At 42.3% G+C, this 15,192-nt stretch overlaps 1 protein-coding gene across 1 annotated transcript in view; it reads right to left on the bottom strand.

Annotated features, from left to right (window-relative positions):
• Positions 1 to 3,098: 3,098 nt before the first annotated feature.
• Positions 3,099 to 15,192, bottom strand: part of LOC110165103 (solute carrier organic anion transporter family member 1C1-like) — a 29,904-nt gene continuing 17,810 nt past the window's right edge. The window contains exons 10-15 of the mRNA XM_055153450.1: positions 13,982 to 14,177; positions 12,510 to 12,675; positions 10,613 to 10,797; positions 9,592 to 9,656; positions 9,375 to 9,492; positions 3,099 to 4,363 (exon numbers count right to left, since the gene is read on the bottom strand). Of these exons, the coding sequence (XP_055009425.1) occupies positions 4,150 to 4,363; positions 9,375 to 9,492; positions 9,592 to 9,656; positions 10,613 to 10,797; positions 12,510 to 12,675; positions 13,982 to 14,177 (944 nt within the window). The 3' untranslated portion in view covers positions 3,099 to 4,149. The remainder of the gene's footprint in view (positions 4,364 to 9,374; positions 9,493 to 9,591; positions 9,657 to 10,612; positions 10,798 to 12,509; positions 12,676 to 13,981; positions 14,178 to 15,192) is intronic.

Here is a 15,192-nt window from a genome sequence, read left to right as displayed (position 1 = left end):
GCGGTGCACATTTAATGGTTCAATATGATGGTTCGAGATCTAAATGTAAGCCTTTTTAATGACACATTTTTATTTAGTTATATGTTCTTATTACTAAAAAATACACTCTTGTACTAATAAAAATATTAAAATTTCAATTTCTTTACAGTTAAAATGAAACAAAACACTTTTCCTGATTTGACTAATTATTTAGAATCAATAGAGAAAAAAAAATGAATACCACTTACTTGGTATTCTCTGGTCTCCTTTAGTCCTTCAGTCACTATCAGGATTTGAACACAGTATTCATTTCCTCTTCTGTATGAGCTGCTGAAAAGTTGACACAATGTTAAACTGCATTTTTGTATCTTTCTAATTCTTCTGGCTCCAACTCGAGTTATTGGCCAGACACAAAACAAGTCTTTCTTTTTCTATTTCATCTTATCAAAATAGATACACTGTTCACACCAGGTCAAAATGTGATGTTCACTTAAAAAAAGATAAAAGACAACATGTCATTTACAGATAGTCCTTGAAAGTATCTTGATAAAAATACCTACCACTTCTCCACAAATCTTCAACTTATTTCTTCAATTTGCCATGTCTGGACTGGAGTCTTCGGTTTCAAAACTCAAAACCCCCCAGCTTGAATTGCACTATCCCGGGCCAGTTTTACAGGGACAAAAGGCCTTCCACATTTCTATTCCACACACAAAATGTCCAGTCCAGGAGGGGGCGGAGACCAGTGGAGACCAGTGGAGACAGGGGCCAGGGGGAGGGCTGCACTGGGGCAGATTAGTATCCTTTGGTGCATAGTTTCTCAAACCTCCCACCTTACCTCAGGAGGGAGGTAAGGTGGGAGGGCTCGTGATTTGAAAGTGTTTTGTGTATTATTAAAGGTGCACTGTAGAACTTTTCTGGTGAATCGGCAGATACGCACTTGCCTCATTTTATTTATTTTATTTATTTGGTTTATTTAGCAGGAATAGTGTGCATTAATCAATATTTTTGTAAATGTAGCAGAATTAGCGAGGCTATTTTCAACCGTAGTCCCTGGACACCGTAAAAACACCAGCCAGAACCACACACTCTGACAAAACTCTACAAAGACGAGTCGATCTGGAGCCGTATCCTGTTTCCTTGATTTCAGAGTGTGTGATTGACAGGTGCATTAACCAATCAGAGAGACACACGATCTGTTCGCAAACAAACATGGCTGCTTACACATAAACAAAGGGAAATAACAACATAGAGGACGGAAAAACAGTGTGCATTTTTGCAGAATAAACAATCAATGCACCAAACCATGATTTACTTCAGGTAAAAGAAGTGATATATTTTGTTCTGAATGTTACGAGAATTTTGGAGAGGAGATGTTTTCTTGTGCTTGAGCAACTGTGGTTGGATCATCAAAAATTTGGATGGAGGTTTTTGGTACTCTATGGTCTGGGTCCACACACTTTTGGATTCAAACAGAATGCAGAAGTGTCTGGCTCCTCAAGAAATAAAAACACAACAATAAGAGTTATACAAAGCAGTTCAGCTAAAAGGCAGTGAGAATACAGACAGAGAGGTGTTATTGCATTGAGTGAACAGTTCCACAGTATGGCATTAAACTTATTTGTCTCAATGCAGACAAGCAAGTGACACCACCAGGGCAGATTATAAGTCAGATCTGTGGAAAGGTGACAATGCTCAGATGCTCTCAGTAAGAATTCAGTTTTTTAAGGTGAGTTTGAGGAATACAAATACCTATAGTTCAGTAAATGCAAATCAAATACAATAATTTTCAGGTAGCTTGAAAAACATGCATTCTTATGTGAGTGGGGTTGCCTCTCCACAGATCTGACCTGTATATTTGCCTTGTGATTACCTTCTTGTAGTCTTGTGTAAAATTCAGTAGCATTTGGTCAGAGCAGTCAAGGCAAACACTGGTTGACCAATAAAATCTAAAATCATCATGTAAAAATATAATTAAAGTGTTTTGAATTATATCCAAATAATCCAGTTTTCCCTTCACTTCTGTTTAAAACATGGTTGTATTCATGGTGTCTTTTAGTGCCCTCTACTGGTCAATGAGCAGACTGCAACTTGTGCACCTGCGTTGTTTTGCTTTTCTTAAAAATGTGGCTTTCTACGTGTGTTTTTAGAAGCCAGCTGTTTTAGAGGCTTGCACATGAGTACTGAAGACCACATTGATACTTTGATGATAATAAAAAAACAAAAAATACTATTCGTTTAGACAAGAGAATTCAACACAATACTGTATTTTATATTACCACGTGGTCTTATATCTGAGTCTTACACTAGAAACTGATCCCTGTCCATATTTTTGATGATGGGTGGTCAAAAAGTCACATATATCTGCCTCTGAGTTTGTAAAACAGATTGAGCCCCCCTGTTGTTTGTAGGAGTCTGTGCATAGGGCACAGCCAGACAGTTTATAGCCAGAAAAGGGTTTGCTGAAATGGAAACAGATCTAATCCCATCTCATATTTGTCATGTTGGGTGGTCAATAGTCCCGTGCATGTGACTCTGAGAACCAGAACAAAAATTCATAACTGAAGAATGTTTTGGCAAGACCACACAGTGAGCTTTATCATCCCTTTTCAAAAGAATAAGATTAAAGTTACAATATGTACATTTTCCAGGGGTAGAATCCGCCTTTTGCTTGTCAGCACTGAGGTGTTATAGCTTTTCCTGTAATATTCAAGAATATGGGATTAAATGTATTTATCTCTATGGAGAAAAGCAGGTGATGCCACTAGGCCAAATTACAGGTCAGGTCTGTGGAGAGATGCCCCACTCACAGAAAGAATTGTAGAATAAAACGGTAACTGGCTGAATTCAAGCTGATTTAAGATAGTAATTCAATGTTCTATGCCTACAGTATAACTACAGGATCACTACAGCATAACTTGTAGAGGTTTATCAGATTTAACCTTTCCTCTCCTGTGTTCCTGTGTTTCCACTTGATGTTTCATTCACTCATTTAGATGAAAACAGCACTGCCTACTGGTGACTGCAGGTGTTGCAAAGGCAAACTTGTTGCTGTCATTTTGTGGTAAAGGTTAGAAAACAGAACTACTATTAAAATGGAGACTCATTGACCATGTGTTGAATCATGGCAGTGCACGGTAAGATTTCACATCCAATGTTTTTAATACTTTTCAGGAACATATAAATGTGTACAAATGTATAAAAACACATTACAAATCATTTGAATCAGAAATACTTTTGTCAAAAGGACAGTCTGTGATTGGACAGGGCTTGGCAGTGGAGCCACACACTCTTGACTGTTTAAACACATGTCCATGACCTTTCTACTGAGTGAGGATGTAACTTTTGTTTCCGGTAAAAAGCTTTCTGAGAAACCACTGACCCTCGAGTCATGAAGGAGAATGTAATACAACAGCCTCATGTTCTACACATGTGCTAATGTGGGGCAGAGACTGTGTCTGAGGTAATACAGAGGGATTATTTGATGCTTTCTTCTCAGTTTAAGTGGGACATTCTGATTATCTTCACTAATGACTCATAAGATCATGATTACCTCCATATAAACAGAGATAGTGATAGTGCACAAGTTTCACACAAACACTTGAACATATCTTACTAAACCACATATACTTTATACCATATACTATAAAACGACTCTCATTGGGGTGCATTCTCTGCAAGAAATTTTAGATTAAAAATTCGGCCTGGTCACAACAATTTGTCTCCAAAATATTCTACTGCTACCATTGTACTTCTACTATTGTGATTTTAATGTATTTCTTATTCTGTAAAGCAATTTTAATTACTTTGTGTACAAATTGTGCTATACAAATAAACTTGCCTTGCCTTGCTTTGCCTACTACAATTCACATTTGTTTCGGGTAATATTTGTAAATGATTAACAAAACTTTAGGTATTTTGTAAACTGTTTTGTGCATATGGGTATTCCCTCACAGCACTTAGAGATGTGTAACTGTTGTAACCAGGAATGACAACATTATTGCTAAATTGTGTTTACGATAATTGCTTTTGAATTGACCTTTGAAATAAAACACTGTAATAGATGTAATATGACTTTTTGGTAAAGAGGTATAATGCTTAAACACCAGAGGGCGCTGTCACTGTACCATTGCCTTGTCTGGTCCAGTTGGAAAGCAGCAGAATTCACAGTTAAATAGTGCTCTCTTTGTCTTTGTCTGTGTTTTGGGTGAGGGTGATTTGGGCGTGTCCCATGGGTGCTCCGTTAGCTCCATCCAGTCCATTCTCTTTCTCCTGTTGCCTCAGAGCTAATTTATTCTGTCTCCTCACGATACAACAATACAGGACACCCCACAGAGAGTTGCCCACAGCGTACAGACCAGTCACCAGCCCCAAGAAAATCATCCTGCAAAAGAGACAGTGAAAACAGTGAAAACCGTGCAAAAAACACACACAGAGTCAATGGAAAAGAGACGTTTTAGTTGCTACTTTACAACAGAGGTGGGACCAAGTTCTTGTTTTGCAAGTCTCAAGTAGGTCTCAAGTCTTTGACCTCAAGTCCAAGTCAAGTCCCAACGTTGATGATAGAATTGTTTTGGTGATTGAATTGTTTTAGTTGGACAGGGCAGCGTTGAGTTGACACAGAACTAAATTACGCGCTTAAAATTTAGGAGCACTGCAAAAAACCATGGCTTTGACGCTCTCAAAATGACAGATCGTTCAGCCCTAATCAGAAAATAGCATAATATGAGTCTTTAGTTTATTAAACATAACGTTAAACAAAACGTTGTTTTTTTTTTGTTAACAGGGCACTATGAAACCTTTTGCTTGTTTCTATGTGCCTGGAATGTCCCATAGTATGACATTAAACATCTCCCTTACATTTATTCAATTACAGGTCGTTTTGTAGCTCAAAAATATTCCCTAGAAAAACAGGCATTCTGACTGTGAGAGGGATTGCTTCTCCACAGATCTGACCTGTAATTTGGTCTGGTTTGCAAGAAAGTTTAATATCACGCTGATGTTTTTGTGCTCCTCCTTGAACCGTCACCTTATCGTGGTGGAGGGGTTTGAGTGCCCGAATGATCCCAGGAGCTATGTTGTCGGGGGCTTCATGCCCCTGGTAGGGTCACCCAAGGCAAACAGGTCCGGGGGGACAGGTCAGACGAAGAACAGTTCAGAAGCCCCTATGATGAGTACACCAACAAGGCCAGTTACGTCGCACGGATTGGCGTCACCAGGGCCTCACCCTGGAGCCAGGCCTGGGGTGGGTGCTCGCCAGCGAGCGCCTGGTGGCCGAGCCTCCCCCCACGGGGCTCGGCCGGGCTCAGCCCGAAGGAGCGACGTGGGGCCGTCCTCACGTGGGCCCACCACCCGCAGGAGGATCCATATGGGGCCGGTGCAGAGAGATCTGGGCAGCAGTCGACGGCGGGGGCCTCGGCGACCGGATCTCCGGACATGGAGACTAGCTCTGGGGACATGGAATGTCACCTCGCTGGGGGGGAAGGAGCCTGAGCTTGTGCGGGAGGTTGAGCGTTACCGACTAGATATAGTCGGCCTCACCTCCACGCACAGTTTGGGCTCTGGAACCCAACTCCTTGAGAGGGGCTGGACTCTCCATTTCTCTGGCGTTGGCCGCGGGGAGCGGCGGCGGGCTGGTGTGGGCCTGCTCATTGCCCCACAGCTCAGTCGCTGTGTGTTGGAGTTCACCCCGGTGAACGAGAGGGTCGCGTCCCTGCGCCTTCGGGTCGGGGACAGGTCTCTCACTGTGGTGTCGGCCTACGGGCCGAACAGCAGTGCTGAGTACCCGGCCTTCTTGGAGTCCTTGGGAGGGGTACTAGACAGTGCACCGACCGGGGACTCCGTTGTTCTCCTGGGGGACTTCAACGCCCACGTGGGCAACGACAGTGACACTTGGAGAGGGTGATTGGGAGGAACGGCCTCCCCGATCTGAACCCGAGCGGGTGTTTTGTTATTGGACTTCTGTGCTAGTCACAGTTTGTCCATAACGAACACCATGTTCGAGCACAAGGGTGTCCATAAGTGCACGTGGCACCAGGACACCCTAGGCCGGAGGTCGATGATCGACTTTGTCGTCGTGTCATCTGATCTCCGGCCGCGTGTCTTGGACACTCGGGTGAAGAGAGGGGCTGAGCTGTCAACTGATCACCACCTGGTTGTGAGTTGGGTTCGCTGGCGGAGGAGGAAGCCGGAAAGACCTGGCAGGCCCAAGCGTGTAGTGAGGGTCTGTTGGGAACGTCTGGCGGAGCCCTCTGTCAGAGGGACCTTCAACTCGCACCTCCGGGAGGACTTCTCCCGGATTCCGGGGGAGGCTGGAGATATGGAGTCCGAGTGGGCTTCATTCTCGGCCTCTATTGTCAATGCAGCTGCTCGGAGCTGTGGGCGTAAGGTCTGTGGTGCCTGTCGCGGCGGCAACCCCAGAACCCGGTGGTGGACACCGGAAGTAAGGGATGCTGTCAAGCTGAAGAAGGAGTCCTATCGGGCCTTGCTGGCTCGGGGGACTCCTGAGGCAGCTGACGGGTACCGGCGGGCCAAGCGTGCTGCAGCCCGTGTGGTCGCGGAGGCAAAAACTCGGAGCTGGGAGGAGTTCGGGGAGGCCATGGAGAAGGACTATCGGACGGCCTCAAAGAGATTCTGGCAAACCGTCCGGCGCCTCAGGAGGGGAAAGCAGTTCTTCACCAACACTGTTTACAGTGCGGGGGGAGAGCTGCTGACCTCGACTGGGGACGTTGTCCGGCGGTGGAAGGAATACTTTGAGGATCTCCTCAATCCCACCGTCACGTCCTCCGAGGAGGAGGCCGAGGCTGGGGACTCGGAGGCGGACTCATCCATCACCCTGGCCGAAGTCACTGAGGTGGTTGGCAAGCTCCTTGGTGGCAAGGCTCCGGGGTTGGATGAGATCCGTCCTGAGTACCTGAAGTCTCTGGATGTTGTGGGGCTGTCTTGGCTGACACGCCTCTTCAACATCGCGTGGCGGTCGGGGACAGTACCTCTGGACTGGCAAACCGGGGTGGTGGTCCCTCTGTATAAGAAGGGGGACCGGAGGGTGTGTTCCAACTATAGGGGGATCACACTTCCTCAGCCTTCCCGGTAAGGTCTATGCCAGGGTACTGGAGAGGAGAAATCCGGCCGATAGTCGAACCTCGGATTCAGGAGGAGCAGTGTGGTTTTCGTCCTGGCCGTGGAACACTGGACCAGCTCTACACTCTCCATAGGGTGCTCGAGGGTTCATGGGAGTTTGCCCAACCAGTCCACATGTGTTTTGTGGATCTGGAGAAGGCATTCGACCGTGTCCCTCGTGGTGTCCTGTGGGGGGTGCTCTGGGAGTATGGGGTCCGGGGCCCTTTGCTAAGGGCTGTCCGGTCCCTGTATGACCGGAGCAGGAGCTGTGTTCGCATTGCCGGCAGTAAGTCAGACCTGTTCCCGGTGCATGTTGGACTCCGCCAGGGCTGCCCTTTGTCACCGGTTCTGTTCATTGTATTTATGGACAGAATTTCTAGGCGCAGTCAGGGGCCGGAGGGGGTCCGGTTTGGGGACCACAGGATTTCATCTCTGCTGTTTGCGGATGATGTTGTCCTGTTGGCTTCATCGAACCAGGACCTGCAATGTGCACTGGGGCGGTTTGCAGCCGAGTGTGAAGCGGCTGGGATGAAGATCAGCTCTTCCAAGTCCGAGGCCATGGTTCTCGACCGGAAAAAGGTGGCTTGCCCTCTCCGGGTGGGTGGGGAGTCTTTGCCTCAAGTGGAGGAGTTCAAGTATCTCGGGGTCTTGTTCACGAGTGAGGGAAGGACGGAACGTGAGATTGACAGGCGGATCGGTGCAGCTTCGGCAGTGATGCGGTCGCTGTATCGGACCGTTGTGGTGAAGAGGGAGCTGAGTCGAAAGGCGAAGCTCTCGATTTACCGGTCAGTCTTCGTTCCTACTCTCACCTATGGTCATGAGCTCTGGGTAGTGACCGAAAGGACGAGATCGCGGATACAAGCGCTCGAAATGAGTTTCCTCCGCAGGGTGGCTGGGCGCTCCCTTAGAGATAGGGTGAGGAGCTCAGTCACACGGGAGGAGCTCGGAGTAGAGCCGCTGCTCCTCCACGTCGAGAGGAGCCAGTTGAGGTGGCTCGGGCATCTGTTCCGGATGCCTCCTGGGCGCCTCCCTCGGGAGGTGTTCCGGGCATGTCCCACCGGGAGGAGGCCCCGGGGAAGACCCAGGACACGCTGGAGGGACTATGTCTCTGGTCTGGCCTGGGAACGCCTCGGGGTCCCCCCGGAGGAGCTGGAGGACGTGTCTGGGGTGAAGGAAGTCTGGGAGTCCCTGCTTAGGCTGCTCCCCCCGCGACCCGGCCCCAGATAAGCGGACGAAAATGGATGGATGGATGGATGGATGTTTTTGTGGTTACATACAGTTTTGAACAGAGCACAAAGCAATTTTGATAATCTTATATTGTACAATGATTAAACATAGATTAACACTTTAAATGACTTAATGTCTCATGACCCAAAAAATTCTATAACAGAAATATTCCAGACCAAGCAGTAACATCTCCATGGAGAAAAGCATTTGACACACCCACCACCAGAAAAGTTACACAATGCACCTTTAGCTGCTATGACAACAGTCCGACTTTTTCATTAATCTGAAACTCATTGTAGAGATGCTTCAGAGCCATATTCTGTACAGCAGTGTTTCCCAAAGACTGGGTCATGACCCTCAGGTGGGTCGCAAGAGATTTTTTTGGGGGTTTCCTTGTCACGATCTGCATGTAGGTCTGTAATATACAGTTCTGACACATGAGAGAGCGAGTGAGTCAGTGAATCTTATCTGCTTGCCCTGAACGAGTGTTCCTGCTGCTAAAGTTAAGAAATACTTTGGTTGTCCAAAGAGAAGGGTGATAAATCAACAAAGGTCAGTGCATTTCAGGATAGGTATGGATACCTTTTATTGCTAGTTCAATTACTGTTATTTTGTGATGTACGAATAATGTCAATTCACTTGGGTTACAAAGGTTTGTGACTTTTAAAATATGGGTCCCCAGAAAAAACGTTTGGGAAACACTGCTGTACAGTGTTAGCCAGGCTGATGCCACTTAGTACCTGCGCTCAGTTTCATTTCTCTCCAGTGACTAGGTCAGGAATCTGAATACACTAGACGGTTTACAAGAACCCCGGAAGGGCACCAGCCAATCAGTGATCTGACTTTAGATCAAAGAGAATGTTTGGTGAATTTTATCAAGGGGAAAGACATTATTCCCCCTCTTCCTACAGGATTTGGGAAAAGCTTAATGTACCAGTTAGTCCTGTTAGGGAGGTCAGATGGTTTCCACAAAGTGAAACCAGCTGATGAATGAGGGTGGTACAGTTTATGTTCAGAGCACACAAATACACAAATAAATACAGTTTTACCTGAAAGCATTGGAGTCATAGAGTCTACAGGCTCCTCGTCCCCCGCACTGTTTTGTGCCCCACTTCAAACACGTCTGGTCTATCAGTGCCCCAAAGTAAATGGGAGGAGGGATTCCACCTGGAAACCAACACAGGAGAGAGCACATTATTTGTTATACTTATTTATACTGTATTTTATAAATGTATACAAAGATCACATTTATTTCACAGTCCTTACCTAGTGTTCTCACTATGAGCGTCTGCATACCCAAAGCCAAAGATTTTAGATCACTTGGAATTGACCTGTAAAAACACATAAAAAATATATATTTATAAAAGGCATTTATATTAACTTAATCACTGCAGTATGTTTTATTATATTCCACCAGTAAAATGACGTTTTTAAGAATCAGAATGACTTGTATTGCATTGTATTCTATTAAAGGTCCTACATTACACAAATTTGACTCTTGTGAACTTTAAACCATGTCCTAATGTTGTTTACTCCTCATAAACATACCCAGAGTTGTCAAAAAAAAAAAGAGGTAGAGCGCTTCTCTGGGTCACAAAAAAGTTAAAATTAGCAGTACAGGTGCTCTCTGAGGGTTAAACTAGTCATTTTAACAGAAAGTTACCCTTACTGAAGCCCATCTTGCTGGTCAAAAACGTGTTGTCATCCCTTCATGCAATAAAGGACTTTTAATACATTCAGTCAGAGTGTTTTTTCAGTAAGGGTAGTTTTCTGTTAAGATACCCAGAGTTGTGTTTTGTTTCATTCACACATGTTTGAGTAGTCCTATTTTATTAGTCTGTCTACATCTCAAAATGCTCTGTTCCACCTTGTGATGTCATGCAGTGGTAGTTTTTAAGTTAACAGCCACCTTTTTTAACCTTTTATTCAGTAGAGACTAGCAAATCCAGGTCTGAAATTATTTGTAACAATTCTAGTGAAAGTGTATGGAGTTTAAAAACAAAGTGGAGCACGTCCTGTGTTACCACATGACATCAGAAGGTGGAACACAGTGTTTTCAGTTTGAGAGAAAAAAACAGCCTAAACATGCAGGGTGTGAATGAAACAAAACACAACTCCAGCACAGGTTTGTTTGTGATGAGGAAACAACATTAGAACATAGATCAGAAAAAAACGTAATATTGACCCTTTAAACCAAAACGCACACTCACAAAATTCACAAAACGCCCCAATAAACATCTGACTATTGTGTAAACCAGCGAATAAAATGATTGGCTGTGGCTCAGACCGGAGGAGGACGATGTATCCTGGAGTCCCGCCCACAGCAGAGATAAAGGAGCCGATCACAGACAGGGCCATGTAGAACTTGAAAGCCCGCTCACAGTTACTCTTCCTGGGGCACTGACCCAGGACGGCCGAGCGGTTCATCCCTGGAGTCATCAGCTCCTCCACACATGTACAGTTATGGAACACCTGAGCAGGAGGAGGAGGGACACAAGGTAAAATATTATGTTGTGTCGTATCAAGTGTGTGTTTATGAATGTAAGTTGTAAACGTTTGTGTTGGAGCGTGTGAAGATAGGGGTGCGGGAGGGTTTTATTTTTATTCATATTTTTATTTGTATGTTTTTGTTTTGTTAAATATTAAAATCAATAAAAAATATATACAAATAAATAAATAAATGCAAGTTCTGAGTTAGCATTACAACTTTGTCAGGACTGTGAAAAATTCTGCATAAACCCCATCGTGTGTTCATACTTTTCTTGGCTTGGTCAGTGGTAGAAGAAGTACAACGCTTTTGTTACTTAAGTAAAAGTACAAATACTGGAGCAAAAAATACACTCACTTGAAAAAGTATTAAAGTACACCTGTAAAAATGTAGAGTAAATGTAGTGATTTTAATAAAGATTTGAATTTATTTCAACAGAAACATTTGAATCGATATTTTTGAGCAGTTTTTCTTGGTATATTTTTGTTTGCGCAAAATATAAATGTGTTAAAGAGAAACCCCTCAGCCTTTTTCAGTACCTGTACTGTAATAAAAAATACTTTTACTTTTCAGTTCAGTTAAAAAATGTAGTGGAGTATAAAGATAGATATCTGCTCTTAAATGTCATGAAGTAAAAGTAAAATATATCCACTTTAAAATGTACTTAAGTAAAGTACAGATACCTAAAATTTGTCCATAATACAGTACTTAAATACTTGTACTTTGTTAAATGCACCACTGTTTGGTCCTGATTTGAGCTCAGCGTATGCCTTTATTTGATCATATTTAACAACATGATGTATCACCAAAACATATTCATAAATTGTTAAATTCCTTCACTAAATAAGGCAATAAAGGCTTTTCTGATTTCGATTTCTAATTCTGGTTATGTAGACTTGGTTTGGCCCATTGTAAGTGAAAAATACAATTACAAATACATTTATAACAAAATAAACAAAGACATAATAAATAAAACTAACACATATGCCAACAGAAATAAATAAATTCATTTTTTCCTATGTTCCTAAAGTTTAAAAAAAAAAAAAAGTTTACTTCCTTCACTGACCCATTACTGACTTTCTATAAAATATCTTGTGAATCTTTAACTTGCTTTGTTTGGTTTTTTTGTAACTTACGCCAGCATTTGCAGAAACAGATCATTTGAAATATGACACTAATAAAAAGTTACAGATAAATTTCTTTTTGTGTTGTAAAATTATTGAGCCAAAGAAGTCATTTGCATGGAAAATATCTCAAATTTTACTTAAGCTTAGACAAACTTTATTGATCAACAAGCGAAATTATTTGGACACAGTAGCTCACACATCACAATATACTATAATAACAAAGAGCAAAAACATAAATTATAATAATAAATTCTAAATAAGAGCAGGAAAGACTCAAATAAGGCATAATTATATAAATAAACTGTATATATGTACACATCTGTGTAATCCCTCAGTTGTCCAGCAAAAGAAAATATTACATTTGCTGTGTATATGTCTAAGTAAAAAATATAAATTAATAAGTAATAAATAAATAAAATATAGAAATATAGTAATACAAATCTCAGCTATTTACAAAAAATTGTAAGGCCGTATAATGCAAATTGAGAGACAGCTCATATCCTTACCGTACCAACCACTATTGTTGAGTTCTAGGTAAATTATCAAGTGAGTAAACTGCCTGAACTCACCATCTGTTTTCCAGTTCCAGTGGACATTTGGCAGCCGGCCAGACACGGGGAGGCGTAGGTCATCCCGTTGTAGGCGCACACGGGGTCCCAGTGTTTGAGCGAGCACAGGCAGCCCGTGTTACACTGAGAGAGTAACGTCTGCTGACTGTGAGAGACCTGAGGGACTCTGTGAAAGACAACAGGCATATTAAAGGGGATATATTACACATGTTTAAATGAACACACAAACCCTGCATATTTAGGCTGAGATCTTAATACAGGAAGTGCCCCACTGTTTTTGTTAATGCTATACATCTTCACTAGAATCATTTTCAGCCCTGGTATTGCCAATCTCTACTGAACATAATTTAAAAGGTAGCTGTTAACTTTAAAACTACCACTTCATGACATCGCAAGGTGGAACAGAGCATTTTGAGCTTTGGAGATGTAGACAGACGAATAATAAATCATTACTCAAATGTGTGAATGAAACAAAAAATGACTTTAGCTACGTTTTTCATGAGAGAACAACATTCTAACATGGCTAGATAATCCGTGTATCATTCGTTCATTCTTTTTCAAAATAAAACCAAAAATAAGAGAAAAAAAAACAACTATTTTCTTCATTATTTGTCTCCAAAACCAAAATAAAAAATGGATAACGATTTGGTTTTTTTTTCAGTTTTCGATTTTGTGTTTAAATGGAAAAAACGTTTCCGTTTCCGTGACTTAAACTGCAATGCTAGACTTTTGCACTGTATAAGAACTAAACCAGGTTTAAACCAGGTCAAAACCAGGTCAAAACCAGGACTGACTGTTGGGTTGGCGCCTGCGTAGACTGTCAGGTGATCAGGACTGAGACCGGGACCAGACCGGGGCCAGACTGGGGCCAGACCGGGGCCAGACCGGGGCCAGACCGGGACTGAGACCAGGACTAAGACCGGGACTGAGACTGGAACTGAGACCGGTTTAGTCTTGGTTCAGTCCTGGATTAGTCCTGGTTCAGTCCTGGTTTGAACCTGGTTCAGTCCTGGTTTAGACCTGGTTCAGTCCGTATGCTGCGCAAAAGTCCAGCATCACAGTTTAAGTCACGGAAACGGGAAACAGCCGTCATCTGTTATTTTTCCATTATTCAGTTAAACACAAAATCAAAAACTGAAAAAAATGAATCGTTATCAGTTTTTTAATTTTGGTGTTGGAGACAAATAATGAAGAAAATTGTTGTTTTTTCGTTTTTGTTTCGTTTGGTTTCATTTTGAAAAATTAATGAACGAATGATACACGGATGCTAGAGCTCTCAGGATAAAATTTTGCGTAATTTAGCACATTGTATAGTTTAAAAACAGCTATGTGCATTTTAATACTACATATATGAGTCAGATATGAAATGCCAGACAATACAAGTTTACCAAACACTATTACAATAAATTTAAAAGTTCATAACAATAGATTACATAATACGTCCCCTTTATGTAGCCGTTGAAAATACTCACCCCTCATATGTGACAGTGAGTCCAGCGACCTCGGCATTATCACAGTGGAGGAAGATCTGAGTAGCGAGTAAACTGAAGGAGATGAGCGAGGCAGAGAAGGACACGCGCGCCGCTCCGATCACGCTCAACTTAAAACGCTTCATCACAAAACCTCCAGTGATGAAGCCCAGAGCCACAGCAGGCAGGTTCAAAATACCTACACAGAGAGGACAGAAAACAAACTCTATTATAGCATTTAAATTGTTTGGGTTCACATGACATTGCTTATAGGTAAAGGTGCAATATGTAACTTTTCTGTTGGATTTTATTGCTTTGCCTTGAAAGCTCCACAAAATGCAATTAGTCTCATCTTCATCTTTTCATCAATTTTCAAGGTATATATTTTTATTATTAAATAAATTAAACTAAAACTAAAACTAAATTATTCCCTGATTGTGGGAAAGCTGGACTGGCGTGGGTAGTGTTGTGTTTTAGTTTTAGTTTTAGTTTTTCCTCGAGTGATGCAGAAAGAGGGAGCCACTGTCTGTGTGAATGTTCATGTATGTTATGTTATGTCCATGAGGACCAACCATTATAAAAGTTACAAAATAAAGCTTTAACTTGGGCTGGAAGGCAGGTAATTAATTGGTAGAATTTCCTCACATAGCGCTATTTTCGGATCTACATTACAATATTGTTTCCTCGTCAAAAACATCAACATCTTTAACACACAACCCCTGCATATTTAATCTGAGTTCTTCTCGCAAAAGGAAAACACTTGTGATGTCAAGTAGTAATACACATAGTGCTCTACTGAACAAAAAGTTAAAAGGTAGCTGTTTTTTTATCTTTTGTTAAGTAAAATTGGTAATTCCAGGGCTGAAATTATCCAAATTATTCTAGTGAAGGTGTGTGGAACTAAGTGTTTTCTGTTTGAGAGAAGAACTCTAAAAAGTCTAAATATGCAAGGTTTATGTGTTATACGTGTGTGAATGCAACAAATAGGTCAGAACACAGCGCAATATTGGCCCTTTAAAGTAGCAATTTAATGTTCTATTGTAATTTGCTGTAAACACAAATATGTGACAGCGCTGATCGTAAAAAGTTATATACCTGGATTTCCACTAAAGGCATACCATTGTGTATCCTACTGTGTGTTTGAATATGTCTATCTTTAACAATCACACTTCCCTTTAATAACAGCATTGTTTCTGTTGCAGAGTTGCATAGCT

This window comes from Boleophthalmus pectinirostris, unplaced genomic scaffold, assembly GCF_026225935.1.
Source record: "Boleophthalmus pectinirostris isolate CB_2022bp ecotype Guang Dong unplaced genomic scaffold, ASM2622593v1 HiC_scaffold_18, whole genome shotgun sequence".
NCBI lineage: Eukaryota > Metazoa > Chordata > Actinopteri > Gobiiformes > Gobiidae > Boleophthalmus > Boleophthalmus pectinirostris.
Note: the sequence above shows the minus strand (reverse complement) of the source record. Positions and strands in the feature narration are given on the sequence as shown.